This window comes from Lithobates pipiens, unplaced genomic scaffold (genome assembly GCF_037356315.1).
Source record: "Lithobates pipiens isolate NorthernLeopardFrog02 unplaced genomic scaffold, aLitPip1_a1.2 Scaffold_18, whole genome shotgun sequence".
Classification (NCBI taxonomy): domain Eukaryota; kingdom Metazoa; phylum Chordata; class Amphibia; order Anura; family Ranidae; genus Lithobates; species Lithobates pipiens.
The window spans coordinates 536162999-536188026 of NW_027507758.1; the positions used below are offsets into that span (position 1 = coordinate 536162999).

Sequence of the window (25028 nt, forward strand, 5' to 3'; positions counted from 1 at the left end):
CGTGTACAAGGCTTAGAAGCTCTGTTAATTTTTTTTACTGATGTCTGTGTCCCCACTAAGGATATCAACCCTCACTATTTGGCCTGGTGGCCATTGTTTCCTGGACTGGTGAGGAAAATCCAAATGTTGAGTTGTCACCACTCTAAGCCCCTGTACACACGATCGGAGATTTCGACAACCAAATCAGTCGGATTTTGTCAGTCGGATCTTGTCCGAAACTGTTGCATACACACGGTCGGACAAAGTTGTCGAAAAATCCGATCTTTCAGAACGTGATGACGTAATTTCGTTAGTAGCCAATAGCTTTGATGTAGGAATTTGATCTGAGCATGCGTGGCACTTGGTCCGATCAAAATTCTCTACACATGATCGGAGTATGTCCGATCGGCCCAGTTGGTCGGGAAATATTTCCAACAAGTTGGAAAATTGGGTCCGACGGATATTCAGACGGAATCAGTCCGATGCATACCACACACAGTCGGATTATCCGACAACACGGTCCGATAGGACACATTCCGACGGATTCTCCGACCGTGTGTACAAGGGCTAAGAGGGATTACCTATCACTTTGTGGAGATTTCTTATCACATCTTTCCAACGGGACACAAAAAAATAATGTTTTATCTGTAGATATACCTTAAATATAGAGCGTGAGGACAGGTATATAAGATGACTTGATGAGAACACACAAATCACAGTCTAGAAGGCTCGTGTGGAGGACCTATTGTTGTGAAGGAATTTTATGCGAGTTGGACTTAAGGTGCTTAGGCACTTATTCTACTTTTTCTTATAAACGTTGACATCTTCAAATTTCCTCCTGCTTTATATAATTCTAGATTAGAGCAATCCATCTTGCCTTTTTTTTTTTATGTTCTGCCCCAACTATTTACAAATGACTAGAATATGGCATCCATTCCTGTAACCAACATCACCTACAGACATTGTTTAAATGTTCTCTTTATAGTTTATTGCTTCTTTGTCTAATTATATTAAACTTGAGCAACAGATTTGGCCCGTTGGGTGTCTGAGTTCTCCTGGCACTGTAGCTGACTTGTGTTTCATACGATGCTCTGTGTTTTTCGTGGATCACAGTATCAGCACAACCTATCTGTCATTCAGTAATCCTAAAACGAAAATTTGTTTGCTGATGTATATGGTGGCAACATGCCAGAAAACTTGTGCTTCCAAATTTCTGCATAAACTCAAATGGAAATTTAGTCCTTGATGTTGGTTGTTTTACTTAAATGACCGGTAATACATTTTTACTTTGTATAGCCTGAAAATCTTAAGCCCCATACACACGATCAGAAATTCTGCCAGCAAAAGTTGGATGTGTGCTTTTGGTCAGAAATTCCGACCGTGTGTATGCTCCATCGGACTTTTGCTGGTCGATTTGCAGCCAGCAAAAGATTGAGAGCAGAGTCTCTATTTTTCGGTCGGAAAAAGTTCAGCTCGGAAATTCCAATTGTCTGTACAAATTCCGACGCACAAAATTCCTATGCATGCTCGGAAACAATTTGACGCATGCTCAGAAGCATTGAACTTCACTTTCTCGGCTCGTCGTAGTGTTGTACGTCACCGTATTCTTGACGGTCGAAAGTTCAGAGAACCTTTGTGTGACCGTGTGTATGCAAGCCAAGCTTGAGCGGAATTCTGTCGGAAAAACCATCCAAGTTTTTTCCGACTGAAAATCCGCTTGTTTATACGGCGCATTACTTGAAGTGTATGTGTAGGCAAAACTTCTTTATTTTGGCTTAACTAGTCAAAGATTAGAACCTCTGTCAGATTTTTAATTCTGTCTGTGATTTTTATTCCTGTCTGTGATTTACCTCCATTTATATTGGTGACCTTTAACTGAGACAGAGAGTGATGGTAAATAGAACATATTACATTTGTAACCAGTTTAAGTGAAGAGGGTAAATCTTCTAATATGGACATCTGTGCCTCAGACAGCTGTGGGGAACTACCTTACTTTTTTATGCTCACTTTCTGTTGCAGCTATGGGATATAAAGTAAAGGAAATACTTAAAGGAAATAAATAAATAATAAATAAATAAAGGAAATTTCAGCCAGTAAAAAAAACTGACAGGGGCTTTAACCCCTTCTTTTCCAAAGTGGGAAATCTTTTTTTAGCTATACATACACTTTGAGGTGTATTTATTAAAAAAATGTGCAAAGCTTTTGGTTCTTTAAATATTTATATTTGTTATATATTTTTCTCCAGTTCAAATGTTACTTGATACAGATTATAGTGAATAAGGAAACTACCACATTATGGCAGCTAGATGGAGCTGGTAATCATAAGAAATAAATACCTATATACTATGCTCATAAGCTCTATCTAGTGGCCATAATGTGGTATTTTCCAGAACCACTTTATTTTTAATGAACAAATAACATTGAAGAATATATATATATATATATATATATATATATATATATTTATATTTATATATTTTTTTTATAAATATAACCTATTACAATATATACATATACAATAACCTGATTCCCAAAAGACAGTAAACTTTTTTTTCCAGCCAGCACAAGACATAATGTGAAATGAAATCAAACATATAACAAACATAGGAGCAGTCCTATTGGGGAAATAGAAAGCTTGATAGCAACCAATCAACAAATACGTTGGTTGCCTTGATCAGCAGTTGTTGGCTGTAACGCTTTTGATTGGGATGCCCTGCATTCACAAAAAACAAAAATATATTTTATGCTCCTTTTATATGTCCCAGTTTTGTCTGAGATTAAAATTTAATTTCAGCTGGGTCTTTATTCCCTGTCTGTCTGAGTCAGGAAACTGCTGAAGTAGCTGACGTCCAGATCGGAGCCTTGAGGGAAACACAGTTACCTGCTGATATTATATTTCCACTAGCAAGCTCCATGTCAAGTGATGCAGCACAGTTTTTTAATCCTTTGCAAATTATATAGGAGTTTGGTGGAGTGTGAAACACCATGCTAGAAAGTTAATATATAAACACTGCTCAGTTTCGCTATTCATAGCATTCTTCATGGTGAATGGGTACATTATCTTTACGGACTGTGTATGTTTGCTAAAGCTAAAGTTACAGGCCGACTATGGAATGCAGAATGATCATACAACCCTGTACTGTGCTTATATCCTACCAGACACAGGGGTGTACTGTGGCTGCTTCTCCCATTGGGAAAGCACGGAATTGGCTCCTGCTTATATTTCAAGCTAAGGGCAGCCATACATGGATTGAAATTTGGCCAGTTCAGCAGGGACTTCTGTACAACCAGCCTGTTGGGTTTTTCATGAATATTCAGTGCTGCCAGCTAAAGCTTGCAGCATTGGTCATTGTGTTTGGACAGCGGGGAAAGGCTCCCCGCCAGTTGAATAAAACTATCTCAATGGGAGTGATCCCCCTATCCACCTCCAGTGTGTCGGTGGGGGAGTTGGGTTCCATAGCACCATGTGCTTCGTTGCAGCGAGATTTTACCAAAAAGTCAGGGACTTCTTTCCCCATGTTTCATTTGGGTAGGGCAGCCCATTGAAATGACTGGGCTGCCCTATACGTGGCACATGGGAATGCATGAAAAATGCACAGAACCATGTATGCACTAGTTTGCACTTTACCAGTGTAAACCTTAGGGTTAAGATTTACATTAAAGTAATATTAAAGGGTCAGGTTTTATTTTTGCTGAATAATAAACAAGTTATACTTACTTACCTGCACCTAAACCTAACTGCTTTCCCTCATTGAACCTCTTACCATTAGGTTAGCCATAATCCAAATACCAACGATCATGTCAAGTATAATATGCCAACACTAACGTTCCATAATATTTCAGGAACACAAGTATTAATATAAAATGTTCCAAGGTTCTCAGGAGCTGCTGGATATAATGGCTTCTCTGTTCTACAACTCTTTAGACTGCTCAGACCCCACTCACACACCTGTGTGACTTAAATGTTAATATGCTACCATTCTATAATAATGCATAGAAAATAGGCCACGAGCAGCTGGATGGTAGATTAAATGCACGCATTATGGCAAGGCAGTTAAACTAGGCATAAATCAATAAACAGGCAATTGAACATGTTAAAATGCGGTACTAGATAATGTGAACACTGACCCATAAGATGGCAAGTGAACTGAAGTAATGCCAAACCAACATTTTAACGGATGCAAACGATTAAAAATACAGGCATTAACTAACCCACAAATAAATGTCCTTGTGTGTACACTAGGCACACAGCCCCAATAGCAGGTGGGTGTATGTGTTCCTGACAAAGGGTTACCCCCGGAAGTGACTGCAAATACCTGGCGCCTAATTGTCAGTATTAGCTGGCTATCGTTGGGACACATCTATAAGGTGGTGCATGTGAAGCTGTCCCTTTAAGAGTGGGTAATGGATGGCTCATGAGCTGTTAAGTAAAAAGCAGTCTCTATTGCATTAACTGTGTGCAGCAAGGGATTAAGCTTTGTAATTCCGTTCACCACTCCTGTCAAGCAGCAGGTCTGGTCCCATACGCTTTGTGGTCAGTTGTCTCAGAAGACTCAGTCCTCCTGATCAGGTCCACCTGATCAGATCCTCACTGCCTCTCTCTGACTGTAGGCACGCAAGGCAATGAATGCCCCCAGCTTTGGGTCCCAGCACAGCAGCAGTACTTTCAGTGTCTCAGTCCCTGGTATGGGAAATAGGTCTTCAGTCTCTCGACCCCCCCCCCTCCCCTTGGCTAAGACTCTTATGGCCTCTCGTCTCTGCACAGTCCCAGCAAAGGCCACCGTTCTGTACGGTTTGACTCAGATCTTTCCAGAATTGCCCAGGAAAAGTTCTGTCTCTCCTCCTTCTGTCAGCAGGGGTTTCTGGGTAGTGAAGTCTGCAGTACACTAGCCTCTATTCACTTGTTTTGTGCAGTGATACTTAAAGGACTACATGGCTACCCCAGTCCTGGAACAAGAACAGACCACACGGGCCTCACAAACTCCTCTCCTGAACACGTGACCTCTACATCTTAAGTACTCCTTCCCAGACTCCTCAGCGGGGGCCCGGAACACCCACAGATTGGTTCCGAGAAGGCTGATACCCAAAATGTCCAACCAGGCCTGGTTCTGGCTTATCATGTGCACTTCACTGTACACATGACCAAGTAGAACTTCTAAAACAGCCCAGCCAAACAGATGTCAAGGTTAACCTACATAATTAACCCTCAGAACCCTTATTAGTCTGAGGCAAAAACTAAATTTACACATGAATGACATTTTGTCCAAAATGTCATCCACTACATCAGCATTGCCAGTGGGCAGAGGAATATTTACGGAACTTGTTCTTACAAATCAGAAGGTGGATCATATTTATTTTTATTATTTATTATTATTATTATTACTATTGATTATTTTTGTGCCTTTACAGGATCAGATTTGCCCCACAGATGGCGTTACATTTAAGTTTGAAATAATTTATGTATATCAAATTTTTATTTTTTTTATAATATGAGCTTAATATCTTTTTTGTTCTGTCTCTCCCTTTGCAGTTTTTCCCATACGGAGATGCATCAAAGTTTGCCCAACACGCTTTCAGAACCTTTGATAAAAACGGAGATGGAACCATTGACTTCAGAGAGTTTATATGTGCGCTGTCCATCACTTCAAGGGGGAGCTTTGAACAGAAACTTAATTGGGCTTTCAATATGTATGACCTGGACGGGGACGGAAAAATCACCCGAGTGGAGATGTTAGAGATCATTGAGGTTAGTAAGATTTGTTCTCCTTGCCAGTTCTGTGCCATGCTATATAGAGCCTGTCAGCTTATCTTAGCCAGTGAGACAAAAGCCCTTCATGGTTGATATAATAGTTATTTATATAAATGGAATACAGGGAATGAGACATTTCCTACTGTCACTTTGTTTTATTAAGTGGAATGTCACAGTGCGGCCATGGACTCTGTAGCAAATGGAATTACTTCAACCCATCACGATTGCTAGCGCTGTAAGTACAAGCGCCCATTCCCTAGACAATGATGAAAATAAGCCCCCCCCCCCCCAAACAGCAGTTTTATATGGCAGGCCTGGGCATGAATGCCTCAACAACTGCACCTTTAACCCTTTTCTGTCCACACTCTGTGTATAAACATGCCTCCGCACAATGCTCTCTACAGGGTAAATGTCATTCCTTTACGTATATACATGTCGTATACACGGCGATTGTCGGCCGGCATTGGACTGGCCAACATTCGGTCCGTGTGTATGGCAGCTGGCCTTTTGACCGGCTTCTGTCGAAGGCTCATGACCGGAAAAAGGTCTGCCGACCAGCTCCTGGTCAGCACTCTCAGACAATGGCTGAGAGCGCTGACCGGAGTGTTCTGGTGGGACGGTTGCACCCCTGTCAGAACAGTACAGCAGGGGGAGATCACTGTACTAAAATCAGATTGTTAGTACAGCCACTTCAACATGAGCTGTCAGTTGTTATTTTTTCAATTAAACAAAACAAAAAAAGACTAGTGTTGTGTACTAGGCTTTTGACAGCTACTAATAGTCACTTTCCAAGGCTGCTGGCAGTCAAACCCAGATTTCCGTGATCACTTCAGGCCTCACTAATGATCAAGAACCAATGTACCTGTATCTCAAACATGTGATTGAGACAAGTCTAAACAAATTCACATATGTAAAAAAAAGTCCTTGCAAAAATCCACTCCATGTTGAGGGCATGTGGCCTGGTACGGTTTAAAAGGGGGGGGGGGGCGCTCTCTCGCCCCCCCCCTTTCCCTGCGGCCTGCCAGGTTGCGTACTCAGATAAGGGTCAGGCATGGATTTTAGGTGAGACCCCTACATTTTTTTTTTTAATGTTGGCGCAGGGTTCCCCTTAATTTCCATACCAGACCTGAAGGGCCTGATGTGGATTTTGGGGGGACCCCCATGCAATTGAAAAAAATATTGGTTTGGGGTTCCCATGTCATTTTTTTTCTCTATATTGCTGAAATCCGACAATTCATAATAGCCACGATCAGTTTTAAATGAATTTTTTCCTTTAGAAATGTCATTTTTCTGTGGTACTGTTCTAAACACAGGAAAACTGTGCCACTTTACAGGCATATTATAGACACTCCCCAGGCACGATATTTAAATGAATATTTCATTTTTATTGTTTCACTTTAATCATTATTAAAATCACTGCTCCCGAAAAAACGTCAGTTTTAAAACCTTTTTTTGCATTGATACATGTCTCCTGGGGCAGGACCCGGGTCCCCAAACACTTTTTATGGCAATAAATTGCATATAAGCCTTTAGAATGAGCACTTTTGTTTTTTCATGTTAATGTCCCATAGACTTTAACGGTGTTCCGCGGCTTTTGAATTTGGCGTGAACACTGCATAATGTTCTCTGTTTGGCAAACACCGACTCGAACAACGGGCTCATCCGTATTGAAGACAAGAGCAGTGCAACTTGTACAGAGATGCATTTTTTGGCACCTATACCTAGGAGCAGCATGATATAAAACTATAGCCCAGGTCAATGGAAATGTTTGAAACACAGGAACCATTTTAACGTGTTTCGCACACACTGCACAACAGAGCTATGTCCTTGTCATATGTATAGTGAAACCATCGCACCCATCATGTAAATATCGGCACCCTGCCTGCTTCCTGCGTACAGCTTCCATAGCGTTACTTAGTGATGTCATAGACAAGTAATGACAGATGATGTACTGCATCCCTCCAGGTGCTGTTTAAAATGAATGTGTTTGTCATATTCTGCACCACTGAGTACATAATTCATGAAACTAAGAATGTATTAACACGGCATTGTGACAGTTTGCTGGAACACTGTAACTGCATTGTAATGTGTTTCTTACACAGTTCACTTGCCATGTACCCGGAGGTTGCAAGGCTTGTAATCCTGCACTGAAAGATGATTTAGAAGAGCAATGAGAATTTATACACATAATCTGGGCTTCACAGAACCCTAAAGTAGATCTAAAAATCGATCTTTAAAATCTCCTATAAGCTTTAACATGTTAATGTAAATTAAAAATGTGTTGTTAGTTTTTAAATCTGCAGCTTTCATTATAGGAATACTTGGTGATCCTGCTATGAAGGTCATTGTTAAAGCGGAACTAAACCCATCCTTTTAACTGCTTCTCAAAACAAGGCGTGTTATGAAAACAAATGATAACTGTCACAGTTGCTTATGCTCTCAACTGAACTGTCAACACATCAAATTTCATAATAGTTCACATGTGCAGAACAATGGCAACTGCAGATCATGGCTTGTACACATGACCGGACTTTCTGGCAGGCTGGGTCCGACGGTCTTCCCGACAGACTTTCGGTGGAGTTTCGATGGACTTTGCGAACTAAGTGCATTCGAAAGTCCGTTCGTTTTGAACGTGATGACGTAAGATGGGACTAAAAAAGGAAGTTCAATAGCCAGTAGCCAATAACTTCCCTTGTGTCGTATTTGGTCCGTCGGACCAGCTTACAGACAAATGATTTTCCCGATAGGAGTTGAGTCCGTCGGACAGATTTGCAACATGTTCTATTTCTAGGTCCATCGGATTTTTTTTAACAAAAAACGATCAGATTAGCCCACACACGATCGGATTGTCCGACAGACTGATTCCGTCGGACCTAGTCTGCCGGAAAGTCCGGTCGTGTGTACGCATAAGATTGCAGCTTCCCTGGCTATAAAGGATAGGAGGGTCTAGTTCCATTTTAAGGCTCTTCCTGATCTAGCGTGACAGTTGCCTTATAATTGTGCTCATGTGTTTTTACCTTGTCCAACGCGTTTCTGGTTTAGTCCACACATTGAACAGGTACCGTCCATCGCTGTCACTATCAGCCAGTACAGTGCAATGACGTGCGGCCTATGCTGGAGTGAGTGCATGGCAATCGGTAGTGGCTGAAAGAGGCTAGAGGAGATCAGTAGTAGCACTTATACTGCAGATGCAAAAAAATATGAAAAATGTGTTTGTTTGTTTTAAAAAAAAAAAAAAAAACATGGCTTTAGAAAACTATCTGTTTTTAGAGTTTACATGTACTTTGAGGGCTCATTTACACTATTAGCTAGTGTTTGGCATTATACATTTTGTTGCATATTCATTTCGATGGGTTGCCCTAGCAAAATACACGTTAACACTGCAAAAATGTAAGTGGGTCATCAAGCAGACCACCTTTTGAGTGACTCCACTTGCTAAAGCCTGGAAAGCATTAAAAAAATCACCTGTAGATGTAAATAAACAAGATCTTATACCCGCCTTTCCTCTGGCTTCCATAGTGCAGGTGGTGATGACATCCTACTGCCAATGAGATCCTGGGGAATGCTTAGTACCCCAAATCTGGAAAGAAGATAGTGTGCAGCACAGTACTGTGAGTGTCCTCTCAATGAGATTTGGTGTACTTTACATTCCTCAGATCTCGTCAGAACAAGGATGGCATCACCCGCTGAGGCAGCCAGAGAAGGAAAACCCAATTTTCTCCTCTCCCCCCTTTTTTAATATTTAAGCTGCTATTTAAAAAAGGGCCACCTAAAAAAGGAGACCTTGTATATTTTATGCATGGTTCACTTTTAAGAGGAAGAAAGTATTTTTATTTTTTTTACTTCTACTGCTTACAAGGTATTAACCTCTAATGATGCTTACCCTAGGCTTGCATCACTACAGTGTAACTTCAAAATCTTAGCTTCATTGATGCCAGAAGTTACAGCTTGTGCTATACTGTCAGCAGTGAAAATACAAGTCATTCTCTGAATGGGCGAGGGGAGAGGAAGGGGTGAACAACTAACAGTGCAGTTTGTGTGTATGAGAGCCACAGCTCTTGTGTTGCAGTGCTGGACGTGTAGCATTGGCTATACTTTCAGGCATCAATTAAACTAGGATTTTTATGGTACAGTAATGCAAGCCATGAATAAGCATCATTAGAGGTAATTTCTTCTTACACAACAGAAGAAAAACATTTTTTTCCATGGAGATTCACCTTTAAATATAACCTTTTCCATAAGCATTTATAGCAGTGATACTCAGCTAGCAACCTAGAACTAAGGATGAGGTAGGGTTCAGGTCAAAATTAGTTTGTCTCAAACCTGCGGGAAACTACCACGTGACAAAAGGCCACTGGCCCTATAAGCTGCGGCCATGGAATTCCCTGCCGTGCATCTGCACATGACAAAGGGGCAGGAATGCTGGAGACATCATTGACCTAATAGGGTCAGGTGGCCATATTTGGCTAAGCTCAATGACCATACATGACCATGTAGTCAAATTAGGTCATTGATGTCATCAGCATCCTTGCTCCTTTGTTGGGGAATTCAGTGGTCAGAACTAACTGGGCTAGTGGCCAGCTGTCATTTCCCAGTTTCCCATATGTTTGGGCAGACCTTAGTTCAGCCTGAAATCTTAGCTTATCCTTACCTAGAACCCTGCAGATAGACAGTTCAGGCCCCTCTAAGCTTAGTTGAGTCTTTTCTATTTCATTAACTTCACACTGAGCACTTTTGTTTTGGTATTACATACCCTAGTGCCAACAATCCACATCCTATTCCCACAATCCTTCCATTGTATCTGAAATTAAAACATAAATTTAAAGTAATTTCAGAAAAACTTAAAGAATACTTCATGCCCTAAAGTCATATATACTATATTACAAAAAGTATTGGAACGGCTGCCTTTACACGTGCATGAACTTTAATGGCGCCCCAGTTTTAGTCCCTAGGGTTCAGTATTGAGTTGGCCCACCCTTTGCAACTATAATAGCTTCAACTCTTCTAAGTAGGCTGTCCACAAGGTTTAGGAGTGTGTCTATGGGAATGTTTGACCATTCTTCCAGAAGCACATTTGTGAGGTCAGGCACTGATGTTGGACTAGAAGGCCTGGCTTACAGTCTCCACTCTAATTCATCCCAAAGGTATTCTATTGGGTTGAAGTCAGGACTCTGTGCAGGCCAATCAAGTTCCTCCATCCCTAACTCGCTCATCCATGTCTTTATGGATCTTGCTTCATGCATAGGTCCAAATCATTTGTATTTGCAGTTGTTTTACAGGGGTTGGGCATGGCCCCTTAGTTCCAGTGAAGGGAACTCTTAAGAAAAAAAAATGCAGCTGTGCGTGGCTCCGCCCACCCATCCGCTTCTTTCATTCACAGTTCCCTGTGAATGTGAGAACTGTAAGTACTGACAGCCTTTATGGCTGTCAGCTTGTGGTTCTCAATAGGCACTGTTGATCACTCTAGGTAGTACATTGATGCTTCCCGTCAGTGTGTAATTGCCTGTCCGTACAAGGTATGAGCAGACAGCTTAGGCCGCGTACACACGGGCGGATTGTCTGCCCAACTAAGTTCGTCAGACAATCCGACAGACAGTCCGTTCAACTTTTGAATGAACGGACTTGACCACACACGATGAGCAGACAGTCCGCCGAAAGCTTGCGCGATGACGTGTACGGCACGTACGACGGGACTAGAAATTCGACGTCCAATACACTGCAATGCAACCTTTGGCGTGTAAATCCTTTCTGAGCATGCGCCATACTTAGTCCGTCCAACTTGCCTACACACGAGCGGACTGTCCGCTGAAACCAAGTTTGGACGGACAAAATTACGGAAATTCCGAAAGACTTAGTCCGTCAGACTCTCCGCTGAAAAAGTCAGCTGAAGCCCACACACGAGTGGATTGTCCGCTGAAACACGGTTCAGCGGACTAAGTTGGGCAGACAATCCGCCCGTGTGTACGCGGCCTTACACTGACAGTCTGCAAGAGGCCTGCATTGCACCTGCAATCTGCTGATCATGAGTGCAATGCTTTGCAGGCTCCTAGTAAAAATAAAATAAAAGTATATTATTTTACCTGCAAAAAGAAGTGCATTTCATTTTTTTTTTTATAAAGGTAATCTTATTCTTTAATATAATAATTTTGGTTGTCTGACTTAGGGCGTCCTTTAAACTGCTTATATTGTAAGCTGCCTTCCCAAGCCTTAATAAAATATTTGCATGTTAGAAAAGTTCCCCACTCAGTTGTAGAATTAAAAGTAATATAAAATCAAAATCTATATAATACAACTTTGTAACTTTGCCAGCAATTTTCTTAATCCTTTCAGAGGTCATTGAAGTCTAACTGACCCTGGATTCAGTCAGTGACTTGAATTGAACTCTATTTATCATTTTCATAATTTTTAACCACTTGCCGCCCGCCATATAGCAAAATGACGGTGGCAAAGTGGTTTTAAAATCCAGACCGGACGTCATATGACGTGATTAGGATATTAAGCCGCTGCGCTCCCCTGGGTATTAAGCCGCTGCGCACGTCGCAGCGATCGTTGTTGCGATGTGTCAGTCTGACACACCGCAACTATGATCTCGGTAAAGAGTCTCTGATGGAGACTCTTTACCACGTGATCAGCCGTGTCCAATCACAGTGTAAATAGGAAGAGCCGGTGATCGGCTTTTCCTCACTCGTGTCTGTCAGACACGAGTAGAGGAGAGCCGATCGGCTGTTCCTCTCACAGGGGGGGTCTGTGCTGATTGATTATCAGCACAACCCCCCCGAGGATGCCCACACTGGACCACCAGGGACGCCACCAGACCAACAGGGATGCCCAGAACCAGGTATGCCCGCCTAGACCACCAGGGATGCCAGTCAGTGCCCATAATGGATGCCAATCAGTGCCCATAATGGATGCCAATCAGTGCCCACAATGGGCATCACTGATTGCCTTCCATTATTGTTTGGCACTGATTGGCATCCATCCCTACAATACTTTACACTACAATGCCGCCTATCCGTGCCGCCTATCAGTGCCCATCCATGCCGCCTATCAGTGCCCATCCATGCCACCTATCAGTGCCCATCCTAGCCGCCTATCAGTGCCCATCCTAGCAGCCTATCAGTGCCCACCCATGCCCATCCGTGCCGCCTATCTATGCCCATCCGTGCCGCCTATCCATGCCCATTCGTGCCACCTATCCATGCCGCCCATCCATGCCAATCCGTGCCACATATCCATGACAATCCATGCCACCTATCCATGACAATCCATGCCACCTATCAGTGCCTATTTGTGCCACCTATCAGTGTCTATCTGTGTCGCATATCAGTGCCACCTATCAGTGCCGCCTATCAGTGCCACTTCATTGGTGCCACCTCGTCGGTGCTCATCAGGCTCCTCACTGCAGCCCCGTCAGTGCCCATCAGTGAAGGAGAAAACATACTTATTTACAAGGTTTTGTAACTGAAACAAAAAAAAACATTTTTTTTTTATTTGTTTAGCAGAAAATAAAAATCCCAGGGGCAATCAAATACCACCAAAATAAAGCTCTATTTGTGGGAGCAAACTGATAAAAATTTAGTTTGGATACAATGTAGCATGACCATGCAATTGTCATTCAAAGTGCGACAGCGCTGAAAGCTCAAAATTCGTCTGGGCAGGAAAGTGTATAAGTGCCCAGTATTGAAGTGGTTAAATATACCTATATTTTTAGAGACAGACAAGGCTTTTATTCGGTACACCATTTTCATAAAAAAATATTATGGGCTGGCAAATGTACAGAAATGAAAAAATAGATATATTTTTGAAATACTGTAATTGTGTCTCAAAATTACAATGTTAAACTGAGGCACACGGACATCTTCAGGCTGCAGTGGCACCTGCAGGCTGAAAGCTTTGTTTTTGAATAAAGCCTCCAGCCTACATGTGATCTCTATGTCATAGCTTATATAGTTATCACATGATTGGAAACTACTCTGGTTCTCAATTGTTAGTAGGAACTGGAGTGGTTAGTCACACACACATTGTAGACCACCGGCAGTCAAAGTATAGACATAAATTAAGATACTTTTAGCCAGGGCTTTCTTTTTATCAGAGAATAGATGCAGGAATGCAACCACACACCCACCCCGAGCCGCATCGAATGGTAGGTGAGCCCAAATTGCACTAACAGTGAGGGGGTCTCAAAAGGGCAATAAAACCATGAGTGTGTTATATACAGAGTTCAGGGATGCTTTATATACAGAGTGCAGAGTTCAGGAGTGCGCTGTGTATAGAGTCCAGGGTTGAGGAGTGAGCTGCATACAGAGTACAGTGTTTAGGGGAGTACTGAGGTTCAGCACTCTTTCACAGGCTGTCCACATCGTATATTTCCACCCTTCCTAGGCTCTGACCTCTACATACATCCCCCTCCACAGCCCTCATCCCCCCAAATGCTTCCTCAGATCTCACCTATGTGACCTAGCTCTAGTATCTTTAGGCAGTGTAGGTGGCTCTGCCTCTCTTTCCCACTTGCAGAGAGATCATTGGTCAGCATCTGTGCACCTGGGCAGGGATTGGGATCACAGTGCAGCTTGCCACGTGATGCCCCATCCCACACTGCACCTGCATCTCTCTTGTCCCCACCATGAGTGCAGGGTAGGCAGGAATGTGTGAGCCGCCAAGAAGAAAGCTGTCCTTGTAAGCACAGACACAAACACAGTGACAATGGTGAGTTGGGAGTGGAGGGCAAGACCCGAAGGTAGCTGAACGGAGTTCCTCCACATTCCAACTGAAAAAAGCCCTGGCCTCAGAACAGGAGATTGTCCTTGAGAAGGTTCTTTTACAGCTCGCAGATTGGATGTTTAAGTAGGAGACCTTTCCTGTAGTAGCCTCTATCACCCTGCGATCATGGTGGGCTGTTCTGAAAGGCAAAGCTCCATTTCCCAATAATGTTAAAGCTTGCCGCTATCTCCTGTCTATTACATATTTCTATTGTCTATCACAATGATGGCCCAGCTGACTGGCCTATACAGAAGTGAAGGAATCTACTGTACTTTGAATGGCTCCTCATATGGTTATGAGCAAAGGGTCCTGGAGGTTGCTGCAAACACTTCTGGGTGCCACTATTTTATACCTTCTGTTTAACTATTTTGTCGATATTTATAACTGGATTTGTTGCTTTACTTGGACATTTGTGTTGTCATACTGTCCAGAATCTCTAGGTCTGATTGTAAGGAACATTCCCAACTGCAAGCATGAGTTATCCTTGAACAGTTTATTCACAGAAGTAGCAATGCTTCTTACATAAGCTGTGTAACTAGAGTATACAAGATTACATTGAAGAGCTTTTTAGCTGCACTTCTGGGCATTTCATGTAATTAAAATGTATTCTTGTTTCCTTTTGACTGCAGTTAGAAATGCAGATTTTTTTTTTGCCGACCAACTAAGTCATGAATAAAGAATTTTAGCATGACCCAATTTAATGTTCTTCAAACTTCCTGGCGCCCTAGTTCAGCAACTGGAACGGTTTTCACTAATCTGGTGTTCTAATTTTCTGTAAAGGGTCTGCCTTCTGGGATCTGCATCACCACTGAATGGCTCGTCTTGAGGGGTCGGCAGACACAGTGAAGACTCATTTAGCATGGTCATGACAAGACCATGGCTACAGCAGGGACTACTTCTTACTTCTGAGCAAACATTGACTTGATTTTGTGCCCCAGCTCACTGAACCAACAACTGTACAGAGGTTCACTGAACCAGAGGGGCTGGGCTGTTGCGATTAAAGCTTTGCATACTTAGTAACCTAAGATTCCACACACTAATTAACAGCATTAATCAGACTTTGGTCTCCAAGGGTAAAAAGTGCGTTTGATGATCTTTCAGCCATGGCGTTTTTACCGTAGATGCATTTGAGGTATTTCTTCCATTATTATAGCTACTTGTAAAGTAATAGTTACAAGCAAATGGTGCTATAGCAACCCAGTTGAAGCATATTCAGTGCTATTAAAATATGCCCAATCATAGTAATGAAGATGTGCAGAACTTCAACAGAGAATAAGAGGACAGTAACTGGAATTATAAAGTTTGGGGTTTTTCAGCATATAGACCTCTATTTCATTGATAAGGCTTCATGCACACTGGAAGCTAAAAACTGCTAAAAAAATAGGCTGGATAAAAAAAAAAAACGAATTTTGTTTTGCATTTTTTGCTGGCGTTTAGCAGTGTTTAGCACAGAGTGTAAGCTATGTTTAGTAGCGTTAACATTAAGGAGCGAGGCCGGCAACAGATGAGTCATCAGCTGTCAGCAGGGTTTCCCCCTGACAGCTGAATGTAAACAAAACAATTGCCAGCAATAAAAAAAATTGATAAAAAAACTGTGTGGGGGTCCCCCTAATCCAGTGTTTCTCAATTCCAGTCCTCGTGGCCCACTAACAGGTCATGTTTTCAGGATTTCCCTCAGATGAAACAGCTGGGGTAATTACTAAGGCAGTGAAACTGATCAAATCACCTGTGCAAAATAATGGAAAGCCATGAGGACTGGAATTGAGAAACACTGCCCTAATCCATACCAGGCCCTTTATACCTGGCCCTTTATGGGAAACCCCATACCCAAAATCCATACCAGACCCTTATCTGAGCATGCAGCCCACTCGCCCCCCCCCCCCATCCTGAACCATACCACCAGGCCGCATGCCCCCAACATGGGGGGGGGGTGCTTTGGGGTGGGTGTTGATGAGGACAAGGGCCTCTTCCCCAAAACCCTAGCCCAGTGGTTTTGAGGGTGTGAGTGGTGACTTATCACAATCTGGATGAGTCATCAGCTGTCAGCGGGTATTCCCGCTGACAGCTGAATGTAAAGAAAACAATTGCCAGCAATAAAAAAATTGAGAAGAAAATTGTTTTGGGATTCCCCCCAAAATCCATACCAGACCCTGATCCGAGCATGCAGTCCACTCGCTTGCCCCCCCCCCCGAATTATACTAGACCACATGCTCTCAACATGGGGGGGTGCTCTGGGGTGGGTTTTGATGAGGACAAGGGCCTCTTCCACACAACCCTAGCCCAGTAGGTGTGGGGGGTGACTTATCCCAATCTGGAAGCCCCCTTTAACAGCCCCCAGATCCTGGCCCCCCATGTGAATGAGTAGGTATACATTGTACCCCTACTCATTCACCAGAAAAGTGTCAAAAAGTAAATAAAAATGCACACAGACTTTTTGACAAGTTCTTTATTAAAAAACAAAACAAAAAAAAAAACAATGTCCCCCGTTATAGATCTATTGTCAATCATGATGAACGCTGGCCACCAACATGATATGAAAAATAATAATAGGTCAGCACTCGATTAAGGTTCCTGCTATCTGACAGCTCCACTGCCTCCCGCCGCTAACTAAATGAAGGTACAGGCCACACGGTGATGTCACTGGGTGACCACGCCCCCTTGTGATGTCATTGACCCAGCTTGCCCTAGTCAGTAATATCACAAGGGGCAGGGTGTCTGATATGGATTATGGGAGGGGGCCCCACACTGTTTTTTTTTTACATTTTGTCATGGGCTCCCCTTAAAATCCAAAGGGCCTGGGGGGGACCCCAACACTGCCTTTTTCTCAATTTTTTTATTGGCTTTATTTTTATTTTTTTACATTCAGCTGTCAGTGTACAAACCCGCTGAAAGCCGATGACTCATCCATTGTTAAGGATACGACAGCTGGCTTGCCAGCCCGCTGTTTAACAACCGGCTATTTACTGGACGCTGGCAGCCTTCTGCTTAGAAAAAAAGAACGCTGGGCACCAGCGTTTAGCATAATTTTGTGCTTAAAGAGAGTTTAAATACATAAAGGATTTTTTTTTTTTTTTTTTTAATCATACTTACCTCGGTGGATGCAGTATAGGTCCGGTGCTGCATCTGTCCCCCAGCATCTCTACTCTGAGAACCGAGCGATTGAACACCGCTGATCACTTGGTTTTCGGAGCTCCCTGAGCAGAGAGCTGCTGACTGTCAATCACACAGGGATACACAGTTGTGCTCATAAGTTTACATACCCTGGCAGAATCTATGATTTCTTGGCCATTTTTCAGAAAATATGGAAGATAACACAAAAACTTTTCTTTCACTCATGGTTGCTGAAGCCATTTATTATCAGTCAACGGTGTTTACTCTTTTTAAATCGTAATGAGAACAGAAACTACCCACATGACCCTGATCAAAAGTTTACATACCCTGGTGATTTTGGCCTGATAACATGCACACAAGTTGACAGAAGGGGGTTTTGAATGGCTATTAAAGATAACCATCCTCACTTGTGATCTGTTTGCTTGTAATGTGTGTGTATGTATAAAAGGTCAATGAGTTTCTGGACTCCTAACAGACCCTTGCAGCTTTCATTCAGTGCTGCACTGACGTTTCTGGATTCTGAGTCATGGGGAAAGCAAAAGAATTGTCAAGGGATCCGCGGCAAAAGTTAGTTAAACTGTATAAAACAAGAAAGGGATCTAAAAAAATATCCAAGGAATTGAGGATGCCAATCAGTAGTGTTAAAATTCTAATCAAGAAGTGGAAAAGAAGGGGTTCTGTTGAAACCAAACCACAGTCAGGTAGACCAACTAAAATTTCAGCCACAACTGGCAGGAAAATAGTTCAGGATGCAAAGAAAAAGCCACAAATAACTTCAGGTGAAATACAGGACTCTCTGAAAACATAATAGCAGAAAACAAATACTTCTGCGCACAAGTTAATTACCAGATGGACTAAATGTCGTAGTAGATATTGCCTCCGGCCTTGCTGCCCTCAAGGATAGGGGTATCCTAGCAGTCAAAGAGGAAAGAAAGAAAAAAGGGTGCACCAGCCTTGTGCATTATCCTTAGATATATTTTATTAAAAGTCGAATAAAAAAAATACTCACAAAGGTATGGAAGAAATCCCACAATAGAAATAATCTCCAGACGGCAGCAATTGGTGACAACAGACTCCAGGTGGTAACAGAGGAGATTTCAGGGGCCACTGCCGGCTGTTGAGTTTGGAAAGATTACATTCTTCCTCAGAGCCCAGTTATTTAACGTTTAATAAAATATATCTAAGGATAATGCACAACTGGCTGGTGCGCCCCTTTTTCCTTTCTCTCTGAAAACATGTGGTGTGGCTGTTTCAAAATGTACAATAAGGAGGCACGTGAGGAAAGATGGGCTGCATGGTCGAGTCGCCAGAAGAAAGCCATTACTACTAATGCCACAAAGTATCCCACTTACAATATGCAAAAAAAGCACAGATGCAAAGTCATTTGGAGTGATGAGACCAAAATTGAGCTTTTTGGCCATAACCATAAACGCTACATTTGGAGAGGAGTCAACAAGGCCTATGATGAAAGGTATACCATTCCTTCTGTGAAACACGGAGGTGGGTCACTGATGTTTTGGGGATGTGTGCGCTACAAAGGCACAGGAAATTTAGTCAAAATTGTTTGCAAGATGAATGCAGCATGCTGTCAAAAAATACTGGAGGAACATTTGCATTCATCAGCCAGGAAGCTGCGCATGGGACGTACTTGGACATTCCAACATGACAATGATCCAAAACACAAGGCCAAGTCGACCTGTCATTGGTTAAAGCAGAATAAAGTGAAGATTCTGAAGTGGCCATCTCAGTCTCCTGACCTCAATATCATTGAGCCACTCTGGGATGATCTCATACGTGCAGTTCATGCAAGACAGCCCAAGAATTTACTGGAACTGGAGGCTTTTTGGCAAGAGGAATGGGCAGCTTTACCATCTGAGAAGATGAAGATCCTCATCCACAAATACCACAAAAGATTTCAAGCTGTCATTGATGTTAAAGGTGGCAATACACCGTATTAAGAACTGGACTTTATGTCTAAGGAATAAAACGTTGGGAAAGGGATGGTGTTACCTCTGGAGCTGTGATACAAAGACTGGACAAGGTTTCCAAGTTGGCCACAAGCCACTATATAGCCATGCAAGGGCATAGATTTATGGCTAAGGGCAGAGCTTTGCATCACCCCACCTCTGAAACATTCAGGACCCCTTCACACTTACCATCTCCTTTATTACACATACATTAAGGCATGGTGATGTGCATATTAACATGTGTTACACTAATGCAGCCCTACAATGGGTTGCCAAAACAAAATCAAGACCTGCACTTTTTTTTATCTCACTACTTAACATTTAATGTGGTCCATTGACACCTACTGTAGTAGAGTGAAAGAAAAGTTTTTGTGTTATTCATATTCTCTGAAAAATGGTAAAGAAATCTTAAATTCTGTCAGGGTATGTAAACTTATGAGCACAACTGTACAATGTAATACTGACACATAAAGACACACATAGGTTGCACTTGTGTCTTTTTTTTAACCTTGCCTACTATGTAACATGAATGTGTTGCAGTCTCTACATGTCAGGTGCCTTTTTGTCGCTGGTGCAAATCACAGCATTTCAATCAAGGCCTATCCAAATGAGGCCTAATGAATGTGCTGCCAACACACCACAAAGAACAAAAAAATTTACATTTCTATTTTATATGAACACATTGCACAGATGGTTTCATGGTGCATTGTAACCATGTTCAAAGTGCATTGGGGCCCCACACTGCAGATCAAACTTTATTATGCATTGCAGTAAAGCACACATAAGTGCAGTCCATGGATATGAAGTATATAATTTATTATGGATTATAATGTATTTATTTATGGATAATTAAAAAGGATCATTTTAAAGGTGTATGCCTTTGAAAGGTGCAAGGCATTTTTGTCCACATCAGTACCTGACCTCACAAATGTGCTTCTGGAAGAATGGTCAAGCATTCCCATAGACACACTCCTAAACCTTGTGGACAGCCTTGATCTAAACCATTTCATTGTAGCTCTGGCAGTATGTTTAGAGTAGTTGTCCTGCTTGAAGGTGAAACTTCTGCCCCAGTCTCAAGTCTGCAGGTTTTCTTCCAGGATTGCCCAGTATTTGGCTCCATCCATCTTCCCATCAACTCTGACCAGCTTCCCTGTCCCCGCTGAAGAAGAGCATCCCCAAAACATGATGCTGCCAGCACCATGTTTCACGGTAGGGATGGTGTGTTCAGGGTGATGTGCAGTGTTAGTTTTCCGGCACACATAGCGTTTTGCTTCTAGGCCAAAAAGTACAATTTTGGTCTCATCTAACCAGAGCAACTTCTTCCACATGTATGTTGTGTCCCCCACATGCCTTTTTCGCAAACTGCAAATGGGACTTCTTATGGCTTTCTTTCAACAATGACTTTCTTCTTGCCACTCTTTCTGTAAAGGCCAAATTTGTGGAGTGCACAACTAATAGTTGTCCTTTGCACAGATTCTCCCACCTGAGCTCTGGATGTCTGCAGCTCCTCCAGAGTTACCATGGGCCTCTTGGCTGCTTCTCTGATTAATGCTCTCCTTGCCCAGCCTGTCAGTTTAGGTGGACAGCCATGCCTTGATAGGTTTGCAGTTGTGCCATACTCTTTCCATTTTCAGATGAAGGCTTGAACAGTGCTCTGCAAGATGTTCAAAGCTTGGAATGTTTTTTTATAACCTAACCCTGCTTTAAACTTCTCCACATCTTTATCCCTGACCTGTCTGGTGTGTTCCTTGGCCTTCATGATGCTGTTTGTTCACTAAGGTTCTCTAACAAATCTCAGAGGGCTTCACAGAACAGCTGTATTTATACTGAGATTAAATTGCACATATGTGGACTCTATTTACCAATTAGGTGACTTCTGAAGGCAATTGGCTCCACTAGATTTTAGTTAGGGGCATCAGTGTAAAGGGGGCTGAATACAAATGCACGCCACACTTTTGAGATATTTATTTGGAAAAAATTTGGAAAAACATTTAACATTTTCCTTCCACTTCACAACTGTGTGTCACCTTGTGTTGGTCTGTCGCAAAAAAATCCTAATAAAATACATTCACGTTTTTGGTTGTAGCAAAATGTGGAAAATTTCAAGGTGTAGGAATGCTTTTTCAAGGCACTGTAATCATGAAAGATGGCCCTAGAACCATTGCTCTCACTCTCATGTTTGTGACGATACTATGCATGTCTCATGATGAAAAGTGTATCTAAATTCAAATGTATATTCGTAGTTTGGATGAAGTCTGGAAGGGTTAGAACCCCTGTTAGATTTGTGTTTCTGTTTCTCCCTCTCTATTTGCCCTGATGAAAATTGTCACAGAGACAGAAAGTGATGGGAACTCCAAAATTATGAGTTGTCACTAGAACAGGAACAAAGAGAAAGACTTCCAATGGGGGAAACTGCTCCAGTAACAACTTCCCTTAGTGTAGTGAGATTTCACCTCACTTCCTGTTGTGTGCCTGAAGACACAGGCAGCCGAAGAAAAAAAAATGACGGGTAATTTAACCCTTTCTTCCTCTATCAAAATTTAAAAAAACAGGTTGTGGCTTCAGATACACCTTAGTAAAATAACCACATTGAGTAATATTCCATTCATCACTTGTATACTGTGTATTCCCATATATAGACTGATGGTCAGAGCAGCTGCCTCGGGGTTGGTCTTTGGGAAACATGGGGTAAATGATAGAACAGGAAATACAGAAAGACAGAGAGAGAGGATGACTAAAGAGTGAGAAGAAAAGGTGGAGTTTTCATTTCCGACATCAAGCAGCCTATGACTGTTCTGCTCTACTCTTATACATTTTACCCTATGAATCGGGTCTCATCACTTTGTATAAATTAAAACAGCCCCCATGGAACAAAATAAGTAATGACTATTCTTTCTCCCTTCCCTAGGCAATTTATAAAATGGTGGGTACTGTGATCATGATGAAAATGAACGAGGACGGCTTGACGCCCGAGCAGAGGGTAGACAAGATTTTCAGCAAGATGGATAAGAACAAAGACGACCAGATCACGCTGGATGAGTTCAAAGAAGCCGCAAAGAGCGACCCATCCATCGTATTACTGCTCCAGTGTGACATTCAAAAATGAGCTCGCCCCCCACCGGCGCGTTTCGGACTGCACAGAAATGTCAATGTTCCATTCAGTTTGCAGCTATCTCCACAATGAAAACCGAAAAAAAAAAAAAATTAACAAAAATAATTGCTTGGACTACCTATAAATGGACTTGCTTCTTGTGTTTGAGACACTCGTGTGCATGAGAATGTCATTTGCTAAAGAATTTTAAAAGTATATATAATATATATATAAATATATATTAAAAAAACGATAAAAAATAAGGAAAAAAAAAACGACTGCCACAATGTGAAGTGTGCAATGTAATTTCATAAGTCCCTAAAGCTTGTGCATCAGTAATGTACTGCATAATATTATTTATTGTTTTACTGATGCTAGCTGTGTGTCTCCTATGTGTTAGTGGTTAGTGATGACACTGATTGCCATGGCGATGTTACTGTTCCAACTAATCCATTTCACCTGCTGTAAAGTAGTTCCAGCAAGGCGGAGGGACACGAACCTCGGTCATGGATCTGCCCCGTTTGCCCCCCCTTCCCCTTTCCACATCTGTGCTTGTGACGTCAGTGAATTTAAATGTTAATTCATTTGCATGCCTCTTAGGTTTGCCTTAATTCTTACCTCATTTGCACCCTTGAAGAATTCGTAAAGAAGAGCCACAATCAAGAGAAAAACAGTACGAACAAATGCAAGTCCCACTGAAACCTGCCCAAAAAATATGAATTCACAGAAGCATATATATATAGAAAGAGGAAAATGTATATGTATATATATATAGAAATTTCAGCCAAGAGGATATATATGTTTATGTATATAAATATTATATACATACATGTACCCATATATGGGAGGCCTATACGAGTAGACAAAAGCTGTTGTTTTAAAGGGAGCAAATGCAGTATTGACAAATGTATTGATGATGTCTGACTCAGTTTTCAAAAGAGGTTGCAATATATGTCCCCAAATAAATGATTTATACCATTTGACTCTTTTCCACACGATATGTATACTCTGTTGCGTTGGACAAATTTTCAGTGAATAGAGACCTCAGGTAGGCACAGTACACAATACCATTGGGCTTTATTTAGCTCTGGGGAGTGCCGGTGTTCCGCCAGAATCGGTGACCCATCAGATTAGGTAACAGAAGTGACATTCCGTCACTACATCGCGACGGCCATCTTGCTACACCCTTCACTCGGCTACAGTAAGCCTGCAGTCAGAAGACAGCAGCGGACATCTTTTTACACCCACCCAAGTAACATTTCACACTTACAGTGGAGCAAAAAAGTATTTAGTCAGCCAATTGTGCAAGTTCTCCTACTTAAAATGATGAGAGAGGCCTGTAATTGTCATCATAGGTATATCTCAACTATGAGAGACAAAATGTGAAAACAAATCCAGACAATCACATTCTCTGATTTTTAAAAAGAATTTATTTGCAAATTATGGTGGAAAATAAGTATTTTGGCAATATCAAAATTTCATCTCAATACTTTGTTATATATCCTTTGTTGGCAGTGACAGAGGTCAGAGGGTATGTTGGCCCATTCCTCCATGTAGATCTCCTCTAGAGCAGTGATGTTTTGGGGCTTTTGCTGGGCAACACGGACTTTCAACTTCCTCCAAAGGTTTTCTATGGGGTTGAGATCTGGAGACTGGCTAGGCCCCTCCAGGACCTTGAAATGCTTCTTACGAAGCCACTCTGTTGCCCGGGCAGTGTGTTTGGGATCATTGTCATGCTGAAAGACCCAGCCACATTTCATCCCCAACCCTTGCTGATGGGAGGAGGTTTGCACTCAAAATCTCACGATACATGGCCCCATTCATTCTTTCATGTACCCGGGTTAGTACTCCTGTTCCCTTTGCAGAGAAACAGCCCCAAAGCATGACGTTGCCACCCCCATGCTTTACAGTAGGTATGGTATTCTTTGGATGCAACTCAGCATTCTCTCTCCTCCAAACATGAGTTGTGTTTCTACCAAACAGTTCTACTTTGGTTTCATCTGACCATATGACATTCCCCCAATCCTCTTCTGGATCATCCAACTGCTCTCTACCAAACCTCAGGCGGGCCCGGACATGTACTGGCTTAAGCAGCGGGACACGTCTGGCACTGCAAGACCTGAGTCCCTGGCGGCATAGTGTGTTACTGATGGTAGCCTTTGTTACATTGCTCCCAGCTCTCTGCAGGTCATTCACTAGGTCCCCCCATGTGGTTCTGGGATTTTTTCTCACCGTTCTTGTGATCATTTGACTCCATGGGGTGAGATCTTGCGTGGAGCCCCAGATCGAGGGAGATTATCAGTGGTCCTGTATGTCTTCCATTTTCTAATTATTGCTCCCACAGTTGATTTCTTCACACCAAGCTGCTTGC

At 42.3% G+C, this 25028-nt stretch overlaps 1 protein-coding gene across 1 annotated transcript in view; it reads left to right on the top strand.

Annotated features, from left to right (window-relative positions):
- VSNL1 (visinin like 1) overlaps positions 1 to 23640 on the top strand; it is a 216899-nt gene extending 193259 nt beyond the window's left edge. The window contains exons 3-4 of the mRNA XM_077488816.1: positions 5510 to 5725; positions 22475 to 23640. Coding sequence (XP_077344942.1) covers positions 5510 to 5725; positions 22475 to 22672 — 414 coding nt within the window. The 3' untranslated portion in view covers positions 22673 to 23640. The remainder of the gene's footprint in view (positions 1 to 5509; positions 5726 to 22474) is intronic.
- Positions 23641 to 25028: the final 1388 nt, after the last annotated feature.